Source organism: Lindgomyces ingoldianus (genome assembly GCF_010093535.1).
Source record: "Lindgomyces ingoldianus strain ATCC 200398 unplaced genomic scaffold BDR25scaffold_7, whole genome shotgun sequence".
Taxonomy (NCBI): domain Eukaryota; kingdom Fungi; phylum Ascomycota; class Dothideomycetes; order Pleosporales; family Lindgomycetaceae; genus Lindgomyces; species Lindgomyces ingoldianus.
Window position 1 is genome coordinate 539,881 of NW_022985168.1, and position 15,787 is coordinate 555,667.

Below are 15,787 nucleotides of genomic sequence, written 5' to 3' on the forward strand. Positions count from 1 at the left end.
GCATCCGACTAGTGCTCGTCCGTGAAGACGAACAATGACTCAACCCTTCATTTCTCCAGGGTCCTCCCTGCCCATTCTCCGGTCAACACTCCTCGGTGATGCAGGAGAATCGTGAAAATGTGAGGTATCATGTTCAGATGTGGTTGCAGCAGAGTGGGAGTTGGAGGCGTTTTGGTACTGCGCTAGTGGGTACGTAGGGTTGCGGGGTGAACCGTGCGGGATTGCAGCAGGGAAGCGAGTTGCGTGCCATGCATCTGTTGTACTTGACTACGGCGGACGATAAGCGGGTGAGGGGACAAAACTCTTAACGAAAGAGTCAGGGACAGGTTGTGTAAGAGCAGGGCGATAATGTCGAGAAAGAGGGAGAGGAACGAGATGAAGAAGGAGGTCGGAGTGGACGTTAGGGTATGGTAGTGGGAGGACATAAGAAAGAGGTTTTTGGATGAGTGACTATTGGAGACGGGTTTGAGCTCGGGACTTGTACACAGTAAAGGATTTTTGACGGAGTGGTAGTTCATTAGGGTAATCAATTCGAAGCTAATCGACCGACTTGGCATCTAGTCTTCTGCCTCTCTCCGAGGATACGAGCGGCGGCGCACACGTCCACGGCAAGCAATCGTTGAAGTAATGCGCCCCAGACTTGATGGAGCTAGGCCATTTCGGAAGGACATGATTCGAAGTCTAAAGTTTGATTGACTAGATACAGTTTAGTCGGCCGAGTCCAAGTCGTTGTTTGGATGTGATCAGTCGTTTCAAGGTTTTATTAGAACTATCATGCATCTCAAGACACATTGTAGAACATTCAGGACCCATTGTACGGCCTATTCGACGCAGAAGTCCGCCGGACAGCAGCCTCCTGCAGAAATCAATGGCCCCATTCCCGAAGTACGATCAGGTAGAGGACAGCAAGCGGCAAGGATACTTGGAGAAGTTGCACAGCATCTGTGCGTGGTCATATGTAGCGCCACAGAGTGAAGACTCCGGTCTCGGATATCTTCCAGTGAACAACAATCACCATCACTACAGGATTACCCATTACTTGAGAAAAAAGCAGAGTTATTCGTGGCTTTGACTCTTCACTACACGCCGCTGTTCGCTGCCAGAAGCCATCGTTTCTGCTCCTTCACCTCGCGGCCCGAAACGCGTCCACCCCGCTAATTTCACCACGTCACTTCAAATATCTTAACTTACACAGAGCTTCCCTCCTTCACCACTCTTCCCACATTTAGACTTTCTCTCTCTTCCACCACTTAACATTCCTCTCTCTATCTTGAGCTATCTTTGCAAGCCAAGAGGCGAGTGCTCCTACCAATTCGTTATATCCCCTTCTTGCCACGTTGCTTCACCTATCGGCACGTGTTCTTGGGTTTCGAGACAGACCTTCACCTAGCTCAACTCAACCGGCACTCATCTGCACTCACAACAACTCTACAAGACACAACCACCCACAGGTTCAAACGAGGAACACCACAACAATGCCTATGAACTGGACCCCCTCGAACGATCAGATTCTGCTTCTGAAACTGATCGAGACGCATAATATCTCCGTCGATGGTGATAAGATCGCTAAGGCATGGCGTAAGTTCACACGTCCGTCTACTTACTACGCTATCCTACTCAGCCATTTTTATTACTACATCCAACCAGCTCCCTTCATTTCACATTTGCTAAAATCCGTGATAGCTCCGGGCGACGTCCAGCCTACGAAGCGTGCTATCACCGAGCGCTTCGTAAGGCTTCGCCAGATGAACAAGGACAAGGTACCCGGTACGCCTGCTAAGAACAAGGTCAAGATCGTCTCTACGCCGACTTCATCTGCCAGGAAGCGTAAGGTGAATAAGGCTCAGTCTGAGGAGGAGGAATCCGACGCCGAGAGTCACAGGACCCCGAGCTCGGATTACATCACCCCGAAGTCGCGCAGGACCAACGCTGGCGGTCATGCTTCGAATGCAATGAGCGAGCTGCCAAAGACGCCCGATGGAGAAGTTGATTGGAATGAGATCGCTCGCCGCAAGGGAATTGAGACGCCCAGTAAGAAGCCGGTGCCGATTAAGAAGGGTAAGCATACTACCTCCCCATTCATTCACCTATTCGCACCTAACTCCTCATCAAGAGCCGAACCCCGACGATCTTTTCGACGATGTCGAATTTGCTCGCCAGTTCCAGCATGCCCGTCAGCTCCGTGGTGAGATCAATGCCAATGCCTCCGGCGGCATTTTTGAGTCAAGTTATGCTATGGGAGGCTACGATATGCCGACGCCAATCTCCGGCACGCAGAGCTCGCTCGGTAACTCGCCTAGTGCCATGGATGGCAACCACGATGACATGGCCTTCAATCCCTTTGGCAGTGGTCATGGAATGGACTTGGGCATAGGTATGGATGATATGGAAAACATGAACGACATTGCTATGACCACAACTGGTATGGGCATAGGCATGAATGTCACAGCTGGTCAACACCACCTCGGCATGATGATGATGCCACAGGATTTCCAGTTCCACAACCCTATCCAATCCGCCGAGACTCTAGTCCGAGATGCGCAGCAGCTGAATCTTTCCCCATCTAACTCCTTCGGTCGGCCTTGTTTATCCGGTATCCCGACCCCGAGGAAGCTGTTCAGCTCCAGCGCTAGCGGAAAATCTGCAGTCAGACCCGCTCATATTTCTATTTCGGCCCCCCCTAGCGACCTCTCTTTCGGTCAATTAGGAACGGGATCCGGAGCCGCCAACCCAGGAAGCCACTCCCCAGTCCTCGAGCGTCGAGTCCGCACTCCACGTAAGGCATCTGAGGGAGTCCAAGCCTACATCAAATACCAAAAAGAAGACGATCGCGCCCACGGAGATCGCACCAGCGATGAAGACAGTGCCGAAAGCGAATTCGAAGAAGATTCGGACGAGATCTAGGTTCTTCATGCATTGAACATTCCCCTGAGATGCGGCTGATGAAGAGATCAAGATCAGCCACAGATAATATGAGCTTACGGAGGATATGAGGGTGGGGAGTAGACTAAAAGCGTAAAAATTTCAATACTCTAGGGTTTCGGGGGATCTCTGTCTCAAAGCCAGTGGGGCGTACCGATTGAACTTTGCGAATACGATGGTAATAGCATCTTCATCTTTCCCTTTCCTCTCTCCCCATTCAATGTGGACCCTGATATTTAGGACTCCGCCCAAATCTCCCTTCCCCTTACTGCGCATCCCCTATATCATGGGCCGTTGGTCCAGCAATTTTCGGCACTACCATCCCCTGCTTTCTCAGCATGCTGCATTATTTATCAGAAGCCATGAAATACCCCTTCGGGACAGTTTTCCGGTCGTCTGGTTTGCAGTTGGGGCGTTTGGTGGGGTTTCTTTTATCCCTGGATCGGCTCTGGAGTTAGGTGGTCTAGATATTCGAGCTCCCGTCCTCGTGACGAATAGCTTTCTGGTGAAGAGCTTATGGAACGAATCCATAGATGAGTTTTCATAGTAATTTGATGCGTGAATGGTCAGTGTGATGCTAAATATTGACGTCTTTACGTGGTACGGTTGAGGGGCTCTAAGAAACTCTAGTGTAGGCATCCTGAAGTTTGTCACTATGCTACAGCATTTTGGGGCCAGGTAAGAAACCTTGGCTAAGAGGACGTACGGGATTTCACCGTAAATCACAGAACGCAGCCAAGATATATTTATTCTTTGAACACTCTCGCCAGAGTAAGCGAAGAACTTACGGCTATGCTGTAGATTAGATCCTTCTTATATTCTAGTGTAGATAAGAATATACAGCACTACATCTTAGCATCTAACGCGGAACAAGATAGGGGACAATCTAGGACAGAAATTCGTATTATATTAACATTATCTCGAATATCAATAAGAATTTTAACAAGTAGACATTCCTCTAGTCAGGTGTCATATTCTAAAATAGCATGCAGTGGCTGTTAAGCAGAGTTAGCAACAATTAAGTTAATTAAGTTAGGGTAAATTGCTTAATTAATTAATAGATCTAGCATGTTTTAATTAACTTAATTAACTTAATAGCATAAATAAGGCTTAACTTAATTAACTTAATTAACTTAATTAATAGATTACATAGTAAATTAACTACTGTATATCTTATAAATAGTCTTTAAGTCTTTAGGAAAGATAGCGTTACTACATAGACTTTTTGCTAACTTTATAAGCTTTAAGCTAAGGCGCTTCTAACTACGTAGGCTTTATAGAGCAAAGAGGAGGTCTGCCTTTATATAGAGACGCCTTGTTTTTAGTAAATTACTTAGCTTAAAGAAGGTCCTCTTATAATTAGTAGCTGCTATAAAGATGCTAAAGATTATAAAAGTAAAGCGTAATAAAATAAAGTACTTATTAGCTTTTTTTATTTAGTATAAAATTAAGTTACATGTAAATAAAAACTTTTTTAGTATAAGTAACTTAATTATCTAGCGCTTAAACTTATTATAGTAATAAGTTAAGTAGGTGTTATTACCTTATAAGGCAGCTTTTATAAAATCTAACTAGCTTTTAGCTAGCCTTATATGTGCCTTCTTTAGCAGAGGCTTTAGAGTACTAATAGAAGAGGTAGCGTCTTTAAACTTTACTTATAAGTGTTAAAAGCTAAGGTAGCAGTTATCTAGCTAGCCTTTATATATATAAAGTTTTTTATAAAGCTTTTTATTATAATTAAGAAGCACTGCTTACACTTTATCTATATAACTTTTTATATATAGGTAAAGATAGTAGGTAGTGTAATAAGCTAAAGTGTTTTTTAACTTATATATATAATTAATAATTTTAATATAAGCTATGTTATAAGTAGCTTAAATATAGTCTTTTAAAGTGTTAATGTTATTAAAATTAATGTTATTATACTAAAAAAGCATTTTATTAAAAGTAGTTATAAGCTAATTAAGCGTAAAAAGCACCTTCTAGATAGCGCCTAATGTGCTAGCTACGCCCCTGCCCTCTATATAGGTAGTAGCCTTTTTAAAAGGCTATAAGATTTTTTAGTACTCTATAATTATTACTTAATTTTTAGTAAAAAAGCTATTTTCTTTAATAAACTAGTGCTTTTTAAGATTACTAAGTTAAAAGTGTTAATAAAAGCTTTAGTAATAATATTTAATAAGCTTATAACTAATATACTTATTAAAAAGCATATAGAGCTTAAGTGTATATGTAAAATAGTTATAATAAAAGTTTTACTTTATTTTTACTAGTTTAATAATTTTTAGTGTTTTAACTTTATAATTTAGCTTTAATTAAGTGTTATAGGTTATCTAGCACTATTTAAGAAGCTAGCAGGCTTATAGTGTATAGATAAAGGTAATAACATTAATTAAAACACTTAAAAGGCTAGCCTTACACTACTTATTAAAAAACACCTTTTTTTTTTAAGATGCTCTTCTGTGTTTTTAAACACTTTATAATTTTTACTAAATATAATTTATTAAGTAGTAAAGTTAATTATATATTAAGCATAACATAGTTATTAATAGTAAAAGTTAAAGTTATATTTAATAGCTAAAGTGTTAATTATAAAGTTATTATTAGTAGTATTATTAAAAATAAAGTAACTTAAGTTATATATAAAGATTTTAAAGCTCTTAAGTATAGTGTTAATAATAGTAGTAATATTAACACTTATATGCTAGCCTATTAATAAGAGTAAGCTAAGTATATAATTATAAGGCGCGCTGTTATAATTAAGGTAGTGTATATAGATTTTTATAAGCGCCTACTTACTGCCTATTAATGTCTAATTATTAAAAAAGATGTATATAGCTAATTATATGTTATAAAGATAATTAATAATAGTAGGCATATATAACTTATACTCTACAATTATATAAGCTTATAAGGTGTTATAGGACCTTTATAGCTCTACCTTAGCTAATAAGTTAGCTTACTATAACATAGCTTAAAAAGCAGCGCCCTTAATTATAAAAAGCGCCTAGTTATTAGCTACTACTTAGTTAAGCACTAATTATAAAAAGTTTATGCATAAAAAGGTTTTTATAATAAAGTTAGTAACACCCTAAGATACCCTAAGGCCTTTATAGTAAAAGTAGGTAAGCAGGGAGGATTACTAGAAGGGAGTTGTGACATAAAAGGTAGCTTTTAGGCTATTTTTATTAATGCTATAGCTAGCCTTACACTTAGTAAAATAGCATGTAATTAATATAGTTAATAAATTAGCTTAATAAAACTTATTAAAGTGCTTATAATAGTAGTAATAGCAGTAAAGCTAGTATAAGTGTTATTACTTATAGTGCTAGAGGTAATACTTATACTACTAAACCTAGCTTTTTTAACTACACTTTGCTATGTAAGCTAGCTTATAATAATTAAGTAAACATGTTTATTTAATGCCTTTATACACATTATTATTATTATTGTTAATATTAGTAGTAAAAAGGGTGCCTTTTATAAAGCTTTTATTAGTGTTAAGCTCTAACAGCATGTTAGTAGCTAAATTAGTAAAGCTATTTTTAAGAGTAATTTATAAGGCTGCACTTTTAAGCTGCTAAGTCTAAACTTTTATAAAGTTACTATTTATACCTTTTAAATAATTAGGCAACGCTATATTAATAGAGAGGGGCGTTAGTAGAGTAAGAGAGGTAGTAAAGGCAGGTAAGTTAGTAGGCAGTAGAAGTTAAGGAATTTTAGATATATAGCGCTAAGCCTAGTTAGGCAACTATTACAACTCTAAAGTCCCTTAAAGCTAAGCTGCCTTATACTATATTTACTACTCTTGCACACTAAAGGATTTTATATCCTCTAGTAAACCTAAGATCTTAAGGATTTAAGTCTATTAATTAAGTTAATTAAGTTAAGTTATTAAGTTAACTTAATTGTTGCCAACTCTACTGTTGAGAGGGCAGATTGTGGCATAGATCTAATATGGCTATTGGAAAGCAAGTATACTATTTCAAGCGCAATATTTGCAGCCCAAAACTGTGCGTAGCTAATCTGGTTACTTAAGAAATTGTTCCGCTACATGAAGGCCAGATTCATACATTAGAATCTAAGTCATCATCCGTTGCGTGTGCATTTTATCAGCATATAGTACTCTTCTGCTATGCGTGGCAGGAGGTTGGCCTTTTGCCACTTGCAACAGTTATGGCCCCGGCTTGTGGTGCAGATGAATAGTACGAGGAGATTTTCACAACCCAGTTCCATGATATGGCGAGACTTGAGTCTTAATTTAGAGCTGGGGAAATTCGAGGTTCGAATGCGAGGATATTTGGACTGTAAATTTCATAATAAACCTAAAGTACTAGGCTTTATTTTACGCTTAGGTGGGCGAGAATGACGACGGCAGATGTTCAGAGATGATCGAATGCAGTACTCAGGAACAGCATCTGTCAGTGACTAACAATCGCGAGGCTGCTCTTCGACTTCGGGCCTGAAAATATTTCCAAACATACCCGAATTAGGGCAATATGCTCGTATACTGATCGATCCCGAGTCAAAAGCCTAGAAATTTGAGGCTAGAACCTCTGTTTTCTGAAATGTTTAGCCTTGCGCATTCGCCTACTCGATTCGGAAACCTTGCTTCAGTGTTATTTAATAGAAAAATATATTAATACATTATTTCTACACTTAATTGCCCTTAGTTCTAATATAACTGCCTATCTATAATTAACGCTGTACAAATTTCGTCTCCGTTGGCGTTACTGATAGGGTGAGCAGTGGGCGAGTGCTGGTGAGGAGTGGGAGAGCTGGGCCACCGCATATTTGAAGAAACTCCGCGATAAGTTGACTGATTCTTTGAGAATAATCTTGGATAGCTAGTTTATTGATTTCTACTCTATTTTTGCCCTGGAGGCCCATGAGTCATGAGTGGAAGAGCTTTGGCCTGTACGGATGATGTAAGTGATGCCTTTTTGTTTAAAGTGAAGTACAAACTCCTAGTTTGAAACTTTCCCTGCCTAATAAACTACTCTTTTAAATATTTCTCTTTTGATAAACTTCATCCTGTACAACTAAACCTGCCACCCAGGTTTTGTACAGGCAACACACCTGTGATATTTTATGCCACCCATTATTCTTCCACTATAGGGAATGACACACCCTTAACCCCAGCCTCTGCAGCTATCGCAAGCCAGTATATTTGTCGAGTTTCAAAGCCTACAGGTATCATTATCTCCTTATTCTTACTCTCTCATTGCCAGATTGAAGAAAGCCTAGCCGTGTGATCCTCCTCCTCTTTGTTATGATGTCTTCTGTTCTCAAACTCCTTTGACATTGTAGCCGATCCGCGCCAGTGCTCGACACCAAAGTGTCTAAAGTTTCCTTCACTTCAAGACATTCAATCGCGCCTATTAATTTAGCTTGGAGGTGGCCCTAGAAATCGTCATTCAAATTAGAACCACCCATTGTACTATTATGCAACTCTAGAGAAGTGGTGGTGTTGACAGAAAGGTGTATTCTGGTGGTGGGCGCGGAGCCCGGTTGCCCATACTATCTACCCGTAAACTGCGCCCCTCCCATCCTCCACTCTGTATGTACTAGAGGTGAAGGTGAATGCAAAAGCAGTATCTCTTATATGTGCCTAATGCCCTTCTATAGGGTTAATCTGGGTATGGTTGGTAGGACAGGTAATATCTCGTTCGACTCGTCTGAACTAGAACGCTCCTGTGAGTGCGGTCTCGCAGCGGGAGACTTGTCGCTTTTGCCATCGTTTTCCGCATTGGCCTTCAAAGGTTGGTTTGGCGAATCATCTGGTCCAGATTCGGCTTTAGTAGTTTTGGTTTTTCTCAACGGCCTTTTAAATAACGCATGCATCCATCCTAAATCATGTTAATACCTCCCTTATTACGTCGATCACAAACACAACCCACCTGATAATCTACGCAACAGTGATGAGATACCCTGCTTCGACTTGCGGATTACTTTTTTCGGCCCACTGTACCAGATCTGTAGTATTTCTTGACGCAGTTTTCCTGGTAGCAGAGGAACAAGAATCGAGCAGAAGATTACGAACGAGCGAGGAATACTTCTTCCAGGGGTTGATAGATGTCGATGCAAGTAATCTAGATCCGCTGTGAATTGTTAACAGGTCTGTTAAATGCCAAAAATGGGGATACTGACAACACAAACCAATACCGAACTCGACGAAGAGCTGGAGAATCATGAAGAACATGAGTAGTTGGCCGAATCCAAATTCCAGTTCAGGATTCATTCTACCGATGGGGCCCCGAAACGCGCGTGTGATATGTATCAGTTGTACGTAGTGGAAGATAACAAGCACGGTCGACATTAGGATATACCCTGCCCAGCTTGACATCCGGTATACCACAAATCCTTCGGATTTGATCAGGGCTCCCGCTAGAAAAAAGACTAAACCCCCTGAGTGAACAACAGTTAAGGGAAATAACCAGTAATCTGCGGGAAAACAGGTCCTGAAATTAGTATCCTTTCCCCGCCTTACTATGGTATATATTATGAATGCAACATAACATATTGTGAGAATTAGGAGGCCGAAAGAGGTTATGCACATGCGAGGTGGCATATCGATGGTACGTCTAATCCAGTTTTTCAGACCGCCAGATCTGGCGGATGATGTGTGGCCTAAAGCGCTGGTTTCAGCTGAAGATTTCAATCTAATAAAAGATGTGACCTACGTAACAGGTTGACTCTTGTATACTCGCTGACAAGAGCCACAGCCATATTAATGGAGCTGAGCCCAAATATTATCCGTAGATGGTAGTACGACACCTCTTTGTGCTTTATGAATGCTACCACAAGATAGGCTAATCCCACAATGTATTGACCAGTGAATACTGCCATGATGGCTTCGCGGGAACGCGGTTGCCGCATTTTTGTACTGTCCCGGGAACTGGTTTCCTCTTCTGAACTATTATCTGATGGAGTCGAAGCCGTATCCTCGGCCCTACTTTCGTGGGGAGTGACGAGTTGATTTGGAGTTAATTGAGAGAGGAACATATGCATGGTTGGAGCAATAACGAGGCCGAGAAAGATGTAACAGCTGGTGTGCGCGAGGAAGGTTATGATAATCTAAAACTCATACAGAACATGAGCATTTGTTAATTCATATGTGGGATTCAGCGCCCCGTGTAAATGTGACTTACTCCTCTACCGGCTATATCTGGGTTTGGTTCATAAAGGTTTTCGCAGAAGGTAGCATTTCTCTTCATTTTGGTTTATTTTTTTTGAATGCAGTGTGGCTGAATGGTCGGAAGGGACTTTACGGCTCTCTAAATACTTCGCTTGATTTATGGCCCGCCCCTGAGGCTGAAGCCAAGAAGCCACAAAAGATGAAGCGGCTAAGGGACAACCAATCACTTTCGTAGGGTCACTTAGTCACTTGGCTGAAACGGACTAGTTACCCAGAAAACAAACATGCTTTTGTATAATATTCTTACAAAGGGGTTGCACAGTGGAGAACATGCTTTAACTTAGTGCCAAGATATCATAGTTCCTTTTCAGCCTCGGGGGAATTTAACGGCCTCGGCGCTTAGTAGTAGGTGCGTTCAAGGCATCTCGTATTGGCGCTTCCGAGTTACAGTGCGCAAAAAAGCCAGCTTCAGTTCCAGATATGTGATATCGGGCGCTAAGACGTTTGTTAGCGAGCGCAGTAGAAACATTCACTTACGAACTGAAGTGATGAGTTAGGATAGAAGGCTAGCTTAGGAATAGAAGCTCGTTTGAAGCTTGGAGACGAGGAAGCTAGTTTAGTCCCGCTACAACGTTTCTTTTCTACTTTATGTATACCTATACATTTACCTAATGAAAAGGCTATGTCTTTAATTAATTTGATACTATTTCAAGTAGTAACAAACCCCGATACTAAGAAGAGTAAGTAAACTCTGACCGAATGTGCTGAGAATTTGCCGACTTGCTAGTTTTCTCGGCGAGATTGATCAAGTATGCATACATGCCGATCGATTTTAAACAAATGCGTCAAGAATGGTATTTACAAGTTCTAGAGTCTCTGTCGTCCAGTTCTCGGAATCGAAAGGTGGTAGGTGGCCCACCTCCAGATTTTTTAGTGCCCGCAGGTGCGATGTATGAACGTTGAGGTTACTGTATAGCACCGTCCATATATTCCTTGTCAGGATTGCCCTTCTAAACCTGAGGCAACTTACAGATTAGCTTTATAGCAATTTAACACTATCTAATGCAGTTGTTAACGCTGACGATAGCCTCTTGGTACACTAGTACGGCAGTGGCATACTAATACGACGGTGTCTTCCTCTACTACAGTACCTAACTAGGGCTTTTATTAGCTTGATTAGGTATATAATTGAGCCTCAAGCACGACCTGTAGGCACTTGAAAATCTGTAGGTGCTCTACCTGCCGATTCCGAACACTGCACGTATGCCTAGTGTCCGCCTCCGGTTGCCGCTCTCAGAAGCAAGCAGAGACTGATCAGCTTATTTGGTAACAGATAAAAGGCAGTCATATTCTCGGGCCGATTCGGCAACTCTTACAACTATAAACTAAAAGGCATCAACTAGCTGGACTAGGCAGCTAGAAGCAATGCACTCAGTTATGCTATCGACTGTGTCCGGACTTGGGCTATACATCCTTTAGGAACAAACGCAGAGGCATGGCGGATTACGCCAGAACCAACATTCTAGATCATAACGCTACACGCTAGTCGGTAAATGTTACCCCCATCAGCCGGCACGGAGGTACTATCCCTGCTTAATTTGCTCGGGATCAAACAAAAGAACACATTTCACTCCCCACGTGAAAATGGAGCTCTTCTATACACATGTCCAGGATCAATACAGGCTTCCTCGAGAATTCTACAATGCCCAGATACGGTGAGCATTCAAGACACTATAGATTCTAGCACTTTCGGATAGGATATACAGATCTAGGGACATGGGCGATTTGAGCAATTGAGTGATGGAAAGGGAATATGCAAAGTGTATTGGGCTGTAAGGAGCATAGGGAGCTCAAAGCAAGGCTAGATAGTGGGCATAGAGGTATTCGATTGAGCTGGCACTGGATAGTACTGGATCTTCGAAATCATGTGCGAAAGCATTCAGGACGAGTTTATACTTTGATAAAACTTCACCATAGTCTTGCGCCACCTATCTTCAGTTTATTAAGAGAATGTAAGAGCGCACAAGAGCGATTTTTCATCCCTGCGATCCCTTCAACTAACCTCAGTAGCTTCTACTTCATCATCTCACCATATTCTCATCTGATTCTCCACACATCTTCTTGCTCTAGTACTTCTTAGCATCCGCCAATACATCCTCCGTTGCTTTCTCACTCAACATCATCGTCGGCAATACTGGGAAGCCGCCAGGAACCTTCGGGAACGAACTCGCATCCACAACCCTCAAACCCTTCACGCCCTTAACCCTAAACTTACTATCCAACACCTCCCCAATGCGACAACTACTCGTCGCATGATGGCTATATGCCTGCTCTTTAATATACGTCTTCTGGCTCTCGACCGTACAATTCTGGCTACCAACGACTCCTTCGCATGGATGCATTTCGGTAAAAGGCCCGATGGAACCAGCAGTAGTGGGAGCTTTGCCAAGCCAGGAACGCACCCATGATGTGGCTTCGTATATTGCTTGGAGGTCTTTTTCGGACCCGTCTTTGAAGAATTGGAGGTTGATGTTTGGCACATCGCGAGGGTTAGCGGATTGCAGGGTTACTGATCCGGCTTGCGAGCGTGGGTTCATGTGCACGATGGCGCATTCGTATTGTTTGGGGCCATGATCTTGGGGGAAGCCTGGCCAGAAACCTTCGAAGGAGAAGCCTCCACACCACATGTAGATGTCTCTGATCTTGCCGACGGTTGTTTTGAAGAAGCTAGGGAAGATCTGGCCCGGCCCATTCACATCACGTGCAGCGAGTGAAAGCATACTGGATTCGTAGTTGTCGGCTAGGTTTCGGCCGACATCAGGGTTATCGACGATAACGGGGATGTCGAACTTCTTGAGCTGGGCTTTGGGACCAATTCCAGAGAGCAAAAGGATTTGAGGAGTGTTGAAAGCACCACCGGAAATGATGACCTCTTTTGAAGCATATGCCTTACCGGGTGTTCCCTTGTCATTGGGGTTGGAGCGGGGATCGGCGCTATACAAGCTCTTGCCCTTCAGATACTCGACACCGATGGCTTTTGGGGTGTCGCCCTTGTCGAAAATCACTTTCGTGACCAATGACTCGAGCTGGAGGGTGAGCGGATACTTGCCGGCATCCACCGTCTCCTTTACGTAGTACCCAGGCGAAGAGCGTCTTCCATCAGGCTTGATATGACTAACACCACCAAACGGACCAACCAGGCTATCTCGATTCGCTTGATCTCCATTCATATCCCTTTGCTGGAGATCTGATGCTTCACTGATCTGGAAACCCGAGGCTTGCGAGGCAAGTTCGATCATGGTTTTGGCATCCGGGTTGCTAGAGAAGCCGGAGTCAAGCATGGTAGTGTCAAGCCAGCCGCTGTGACCATGAGGAGATGTGCTGTTATAGTGCGCGTTTTCGAGCTTAACGAGATATTTGCGCATGTTCTTGGCCGACCATGATTCATCGCCTGTGATTCTCGCGATGTCGTCCCAGTCCAGGTCGTTGGGGTTCATGGTAAGGCAGCCGTTGTGCATAGCACATCCACCCAGGGTCCCCGCACGGGGATAGTACTACGATGAATGTTAGCAAAGGCACTTAGTTTTCGAGTTTAGGAATTTATCTGGGGTCTTACGATCCCAAGTCTCTTCGATCCAGCTGGCGGATCCAGACCGACATAGAACCCTCCATCGGGCTTGCGCCAAGTCGTTCTGATGTACCTCGATTCGCGAGCCTCGTCATCGGAATGCTTGACGAAGAAGTCCCATCGAGTTGCAGGGTCGTTTCCAGAGAGCAAGAAGTTCGTCCATTGAGAAACGTTCACATTCTGCGTTTGGTCATCTCCGGCTTCAAGCAAAAGAACAGAATGACCGGCTTTTGCAAGATTGGCTGCAATCGGCCCACCCCCGGGCCCAGAACCTACGACAATGTACTCATAGGTGTTATTGTCGTGGGGTTTGTTCAAGGCCTCTGTTGCTGGAGCTGCTACCGCGGAGTGGGAGAACACCGCCAAAGAGAGGAGCCCAGACAGAAGGGGAAGAATTGGAGCCATTGTCAACGAATTGACCTAAGAACAGGAAGTTTTGGAGGTCAGGAAAGCACCTCAAGTGGCAAACATCTCTCCATAAAGTAGCTGGTGGAAGCAGCAGCTTTCGGCCCCTCAATTTCTTGAATTGATCGTATATGCACGTAGCTTGGGGCCCTTGTTTTAGGGCTGCCGAGGCGCCCGGACGATCTCCTGGCGAGGCTAGAGGCTTATATCGTTTCCGAATCCTGGGGCTGCGGGAGCCAATGTGGGCAATGTGGGACATTGCTTGTACTTTATTTAATGAGTTGGACAGAACCTGCAGCCTGTGCCTCACGTACCAAACTGTCAACCATGCCTGTCAGTTACGCCCCAGTGGGTTTGACGGCAGAATTGACTCGCGCGGCAAAATTGATTGCGTCTGTAGCTCCTATGCCACCATCCTCGAAGAGAGGTCGCTTGCGAAAAGGGTGCGTTCTCCGTTTTCTGGCTTGAAATTTCTGCATTTTGGGGATTGCGGAGGCTGTATCGCGCGTCAGTGGGCCGATGGAGGAAGTTGCCCAGAGACATTCTATGGGATCTGAATACAGGGACGAGGAGATGGTAAGGTTAAGGGCCTCCTAGGAAACAGAGCGGAGATACGTTCTGTCTCAAGGATAACATCCTGATTTGCAGGACAATTGAACCTACGATACCTGGATCGACATGGGTTCGAAGAATATGGATGAAGGAAGTTCCGTAGAGGTTGATTTAGACGACAATTAGTTGCGGAAACTAGAAGACGCGGGCCCGTCCGAGAAGCGCGGAACGTTCGGGCCAGTGGACAAGCATATTGTAGATTCGCTTATTGTCGTTTGCTCCACATTGCGGAAGAATCCTTCGTAATCGCGAGCGAATCCAACCTTCGAAATGGAATGAACCGCCGAGTTTGGGATAGACGTAGGCGCTTGTGTACCATTGCCGCGCGAATCGCGTCTCCAACACTCTCTGAATCCGAGTGCCGAACGAAACGCCTCTTCGCTGTGACAAGAAATATGCCTTCTTTGAGGCGAGTGCCTCTCGATTGATTTATCCATCTGTGTATCTGAGCACATTAAGGAGGTAGATAGTGTAAGAAACATTCCCGGTGTAAGCAAATGAATGATCCTATCCGTTTGTGTCAATCTGAAGCTGGTGTGTCGTTCACAGCCAAGAACACTTCATGGTTGTCGGGATCCCGAGACCGCATCACACAAGTCTTGGACTCGAGAACGGAAGGACTGGTCAAATCGCCCAGGTTTGCATCCTTCTTCATCTGGCTGATTGGGAGGTCGCTCACGGCATGCGCGAATCACCGTCGTATCCTCAAGGGGGGGAGGAAACTGGTGCAGCTCATGTGGGGTCCCCCAGGTGGAATTCGGCACCCCACATGGTTCTGAGCAGGATTTATCCCTGTGTGTTCCCCCTGGAAAATAAAGTGATGCAAGCGATCAGTGATCGTAGTTCGTCGAGAGATTAATGCAGGGCGTTCATTTATTCCAATGAAACAAGTTAAGAAAGGTATTGGCCTTAATTACTAACGAGAATGAAGGGCAGGAGAAAGGATGCTCAGGAGTTGTTGTTCAAGTAAAGCTGGAGGAAAGAGTGGCTCAGAAGCATTACCAAAAGAATGAGTCCTTGGCGCGTTTCTTCCATATCGACAGAGCTCTGTGTTATGTCCAATCGCGACAAGGTACTTTGAT

At 43.5% G+C, this 15,787-nt stretch overlaps 6 protein-coding genes across 6 annotated transcripts; 3 read left to right on the top strand and 3 right to left on the bottom strand.

Annotated features, from left to right (window-relative positions):
* Positions 1–1,249: 1,249 nt before the first annotated feature.
* On the top strand, positions 1,250–2,904 carry BDR25DRAFT_385605 (uncharacterized protein; the record flags this gene model as incomplete). Its single annotated transcript, XM_033697949.1, has 3 exons — positions 1,250–1,578; positions 1,684–2,058; positions 2,114–2,904. The coding sequence occupies exons 1-3, from the start codon at positions 1,476–1,478 to the stop codon at positions 2,902–2,904; spliced, it is 1,269 nt and encodes a 422-aa protein (XP_033550985.1). The 5' UTR covers positions 1,250–1,475.
* Positions 2,905–3,024: 120 nt separating this feature from the next.
* BDR25DRAFT_351678 (uncharacterized protein) lies at positions 3,025–3,773 on the bottom strand (the record flags this gene model as incomplete). The annotated part of the gene is made up of 4 exons (XM_033694891.1): positions 3,025–3,151; positions 3,192–3,263; positions 3,305–3,712; positions 3,769–3,773. The coding sequence occupies 4 exons, from the start codon at positions 3,771–3,773 to the stop codon at positions 3,025–3,027; spliced, it is 612 nt and encodes a 203-aa protein (XP_033550986.1).
* Positions 3,774–6,879: 3,106 nt separating this feature from the next.
* On the top strand, positions 6,880–7,898 carry BDR25DRAFT_351679 (uncharacterized protein; the record flags this gene model as incomplete). Its single annotated transcript, XM_033694892.1, has 8 exons — positions 6,880–6,951; positions 6,988–7,022; positions 7,069–7,204; positions 7,301–7,323; positions 7,365–7,446; positions 7,499–7,540; positions 7,663–7,736; positions 7,823–7,898. The coding sequence occupies 8 exons, from the start codon at positions 6,880–6,882 to the stop codon at positions 7,896–7,898; spliced, it is 540 nt and encodes a 179-aa protein (XP_033550987.1).
* A 175-nt stretch (positions 7,899–8,073) lies between these two features.
* Positions 8,074–9,927, bottom strand: BDR25DRAFT_351680 (uncharacterized protein; the record flags this gene model as incomplete). Its single annotated transcript, XM_033694893.1, has 8 exons — positions 8,074–8,109; positions 8,140–8,325; positions 8,398–8,410; positions 8,451–8,489; positions 8,597–8,746; positions 8,810–8,924; positions 8,962–9,533; positions 9,602–9,927. 8 exons carry the CDS (start codon positions 9,925–9,927, stop codon positions 8,074–8,076), a joined length of 1,437 nt encoding a protein of 478 aa, XP_033550988.1.
* A 110-nt stretch (positions 9,928–10,037) lies between these two features.
* BDR25DRAFT_351681 (uncharacterized protein) lies at positions 10,038–11,857 on the top strand (the record flags this gene model as incomplete). The annotated part of the gene is made up of 12 exons (XM_033694894.1): positions 10,038–10,291; positions 10,328–10,352; positions 10,405–10,612; positions 10,642–10,692; positions 10,830–11,010; positions 11,037–11,055; positions 11,148–11,191; positions 11,273–11,386; positions 11,464–11,509; positions 11,587–11,609; positions 11,680–11,775; positions 11,833–11,857. The coding sequence occupies 12 exons, from the start codon at positions 10,038–10,040 to the stop codon at positions 11,855–11,857; spliced, it is 1,086 nt and encodes a 361-aa protein (XP_033550989.1).
* A 329-nt stretch (positions 11,858–12,186) lies between these two features.
* On the bottom strand, positions 12,187–14,093 carry BDR25DRAFT_280908 (alcohol oxidase; the record flags this gene model as incomplete). Its single annotated transcript, XM_033687852.1, has 2 exons — positions 12,187–13,614; positions 13,677–14,093. The coding sequence occupies 2 exons, from the start codon at positions 14,091–14,093 to the stop codon at positions 12,187–12,189; spliced, it is 1,845 nt and encodes a 614-aa protein (XP_033550990.1).
* Between the last annotated feature and the right edge of the window lie 1,694 nt (positions 14,094–15,787).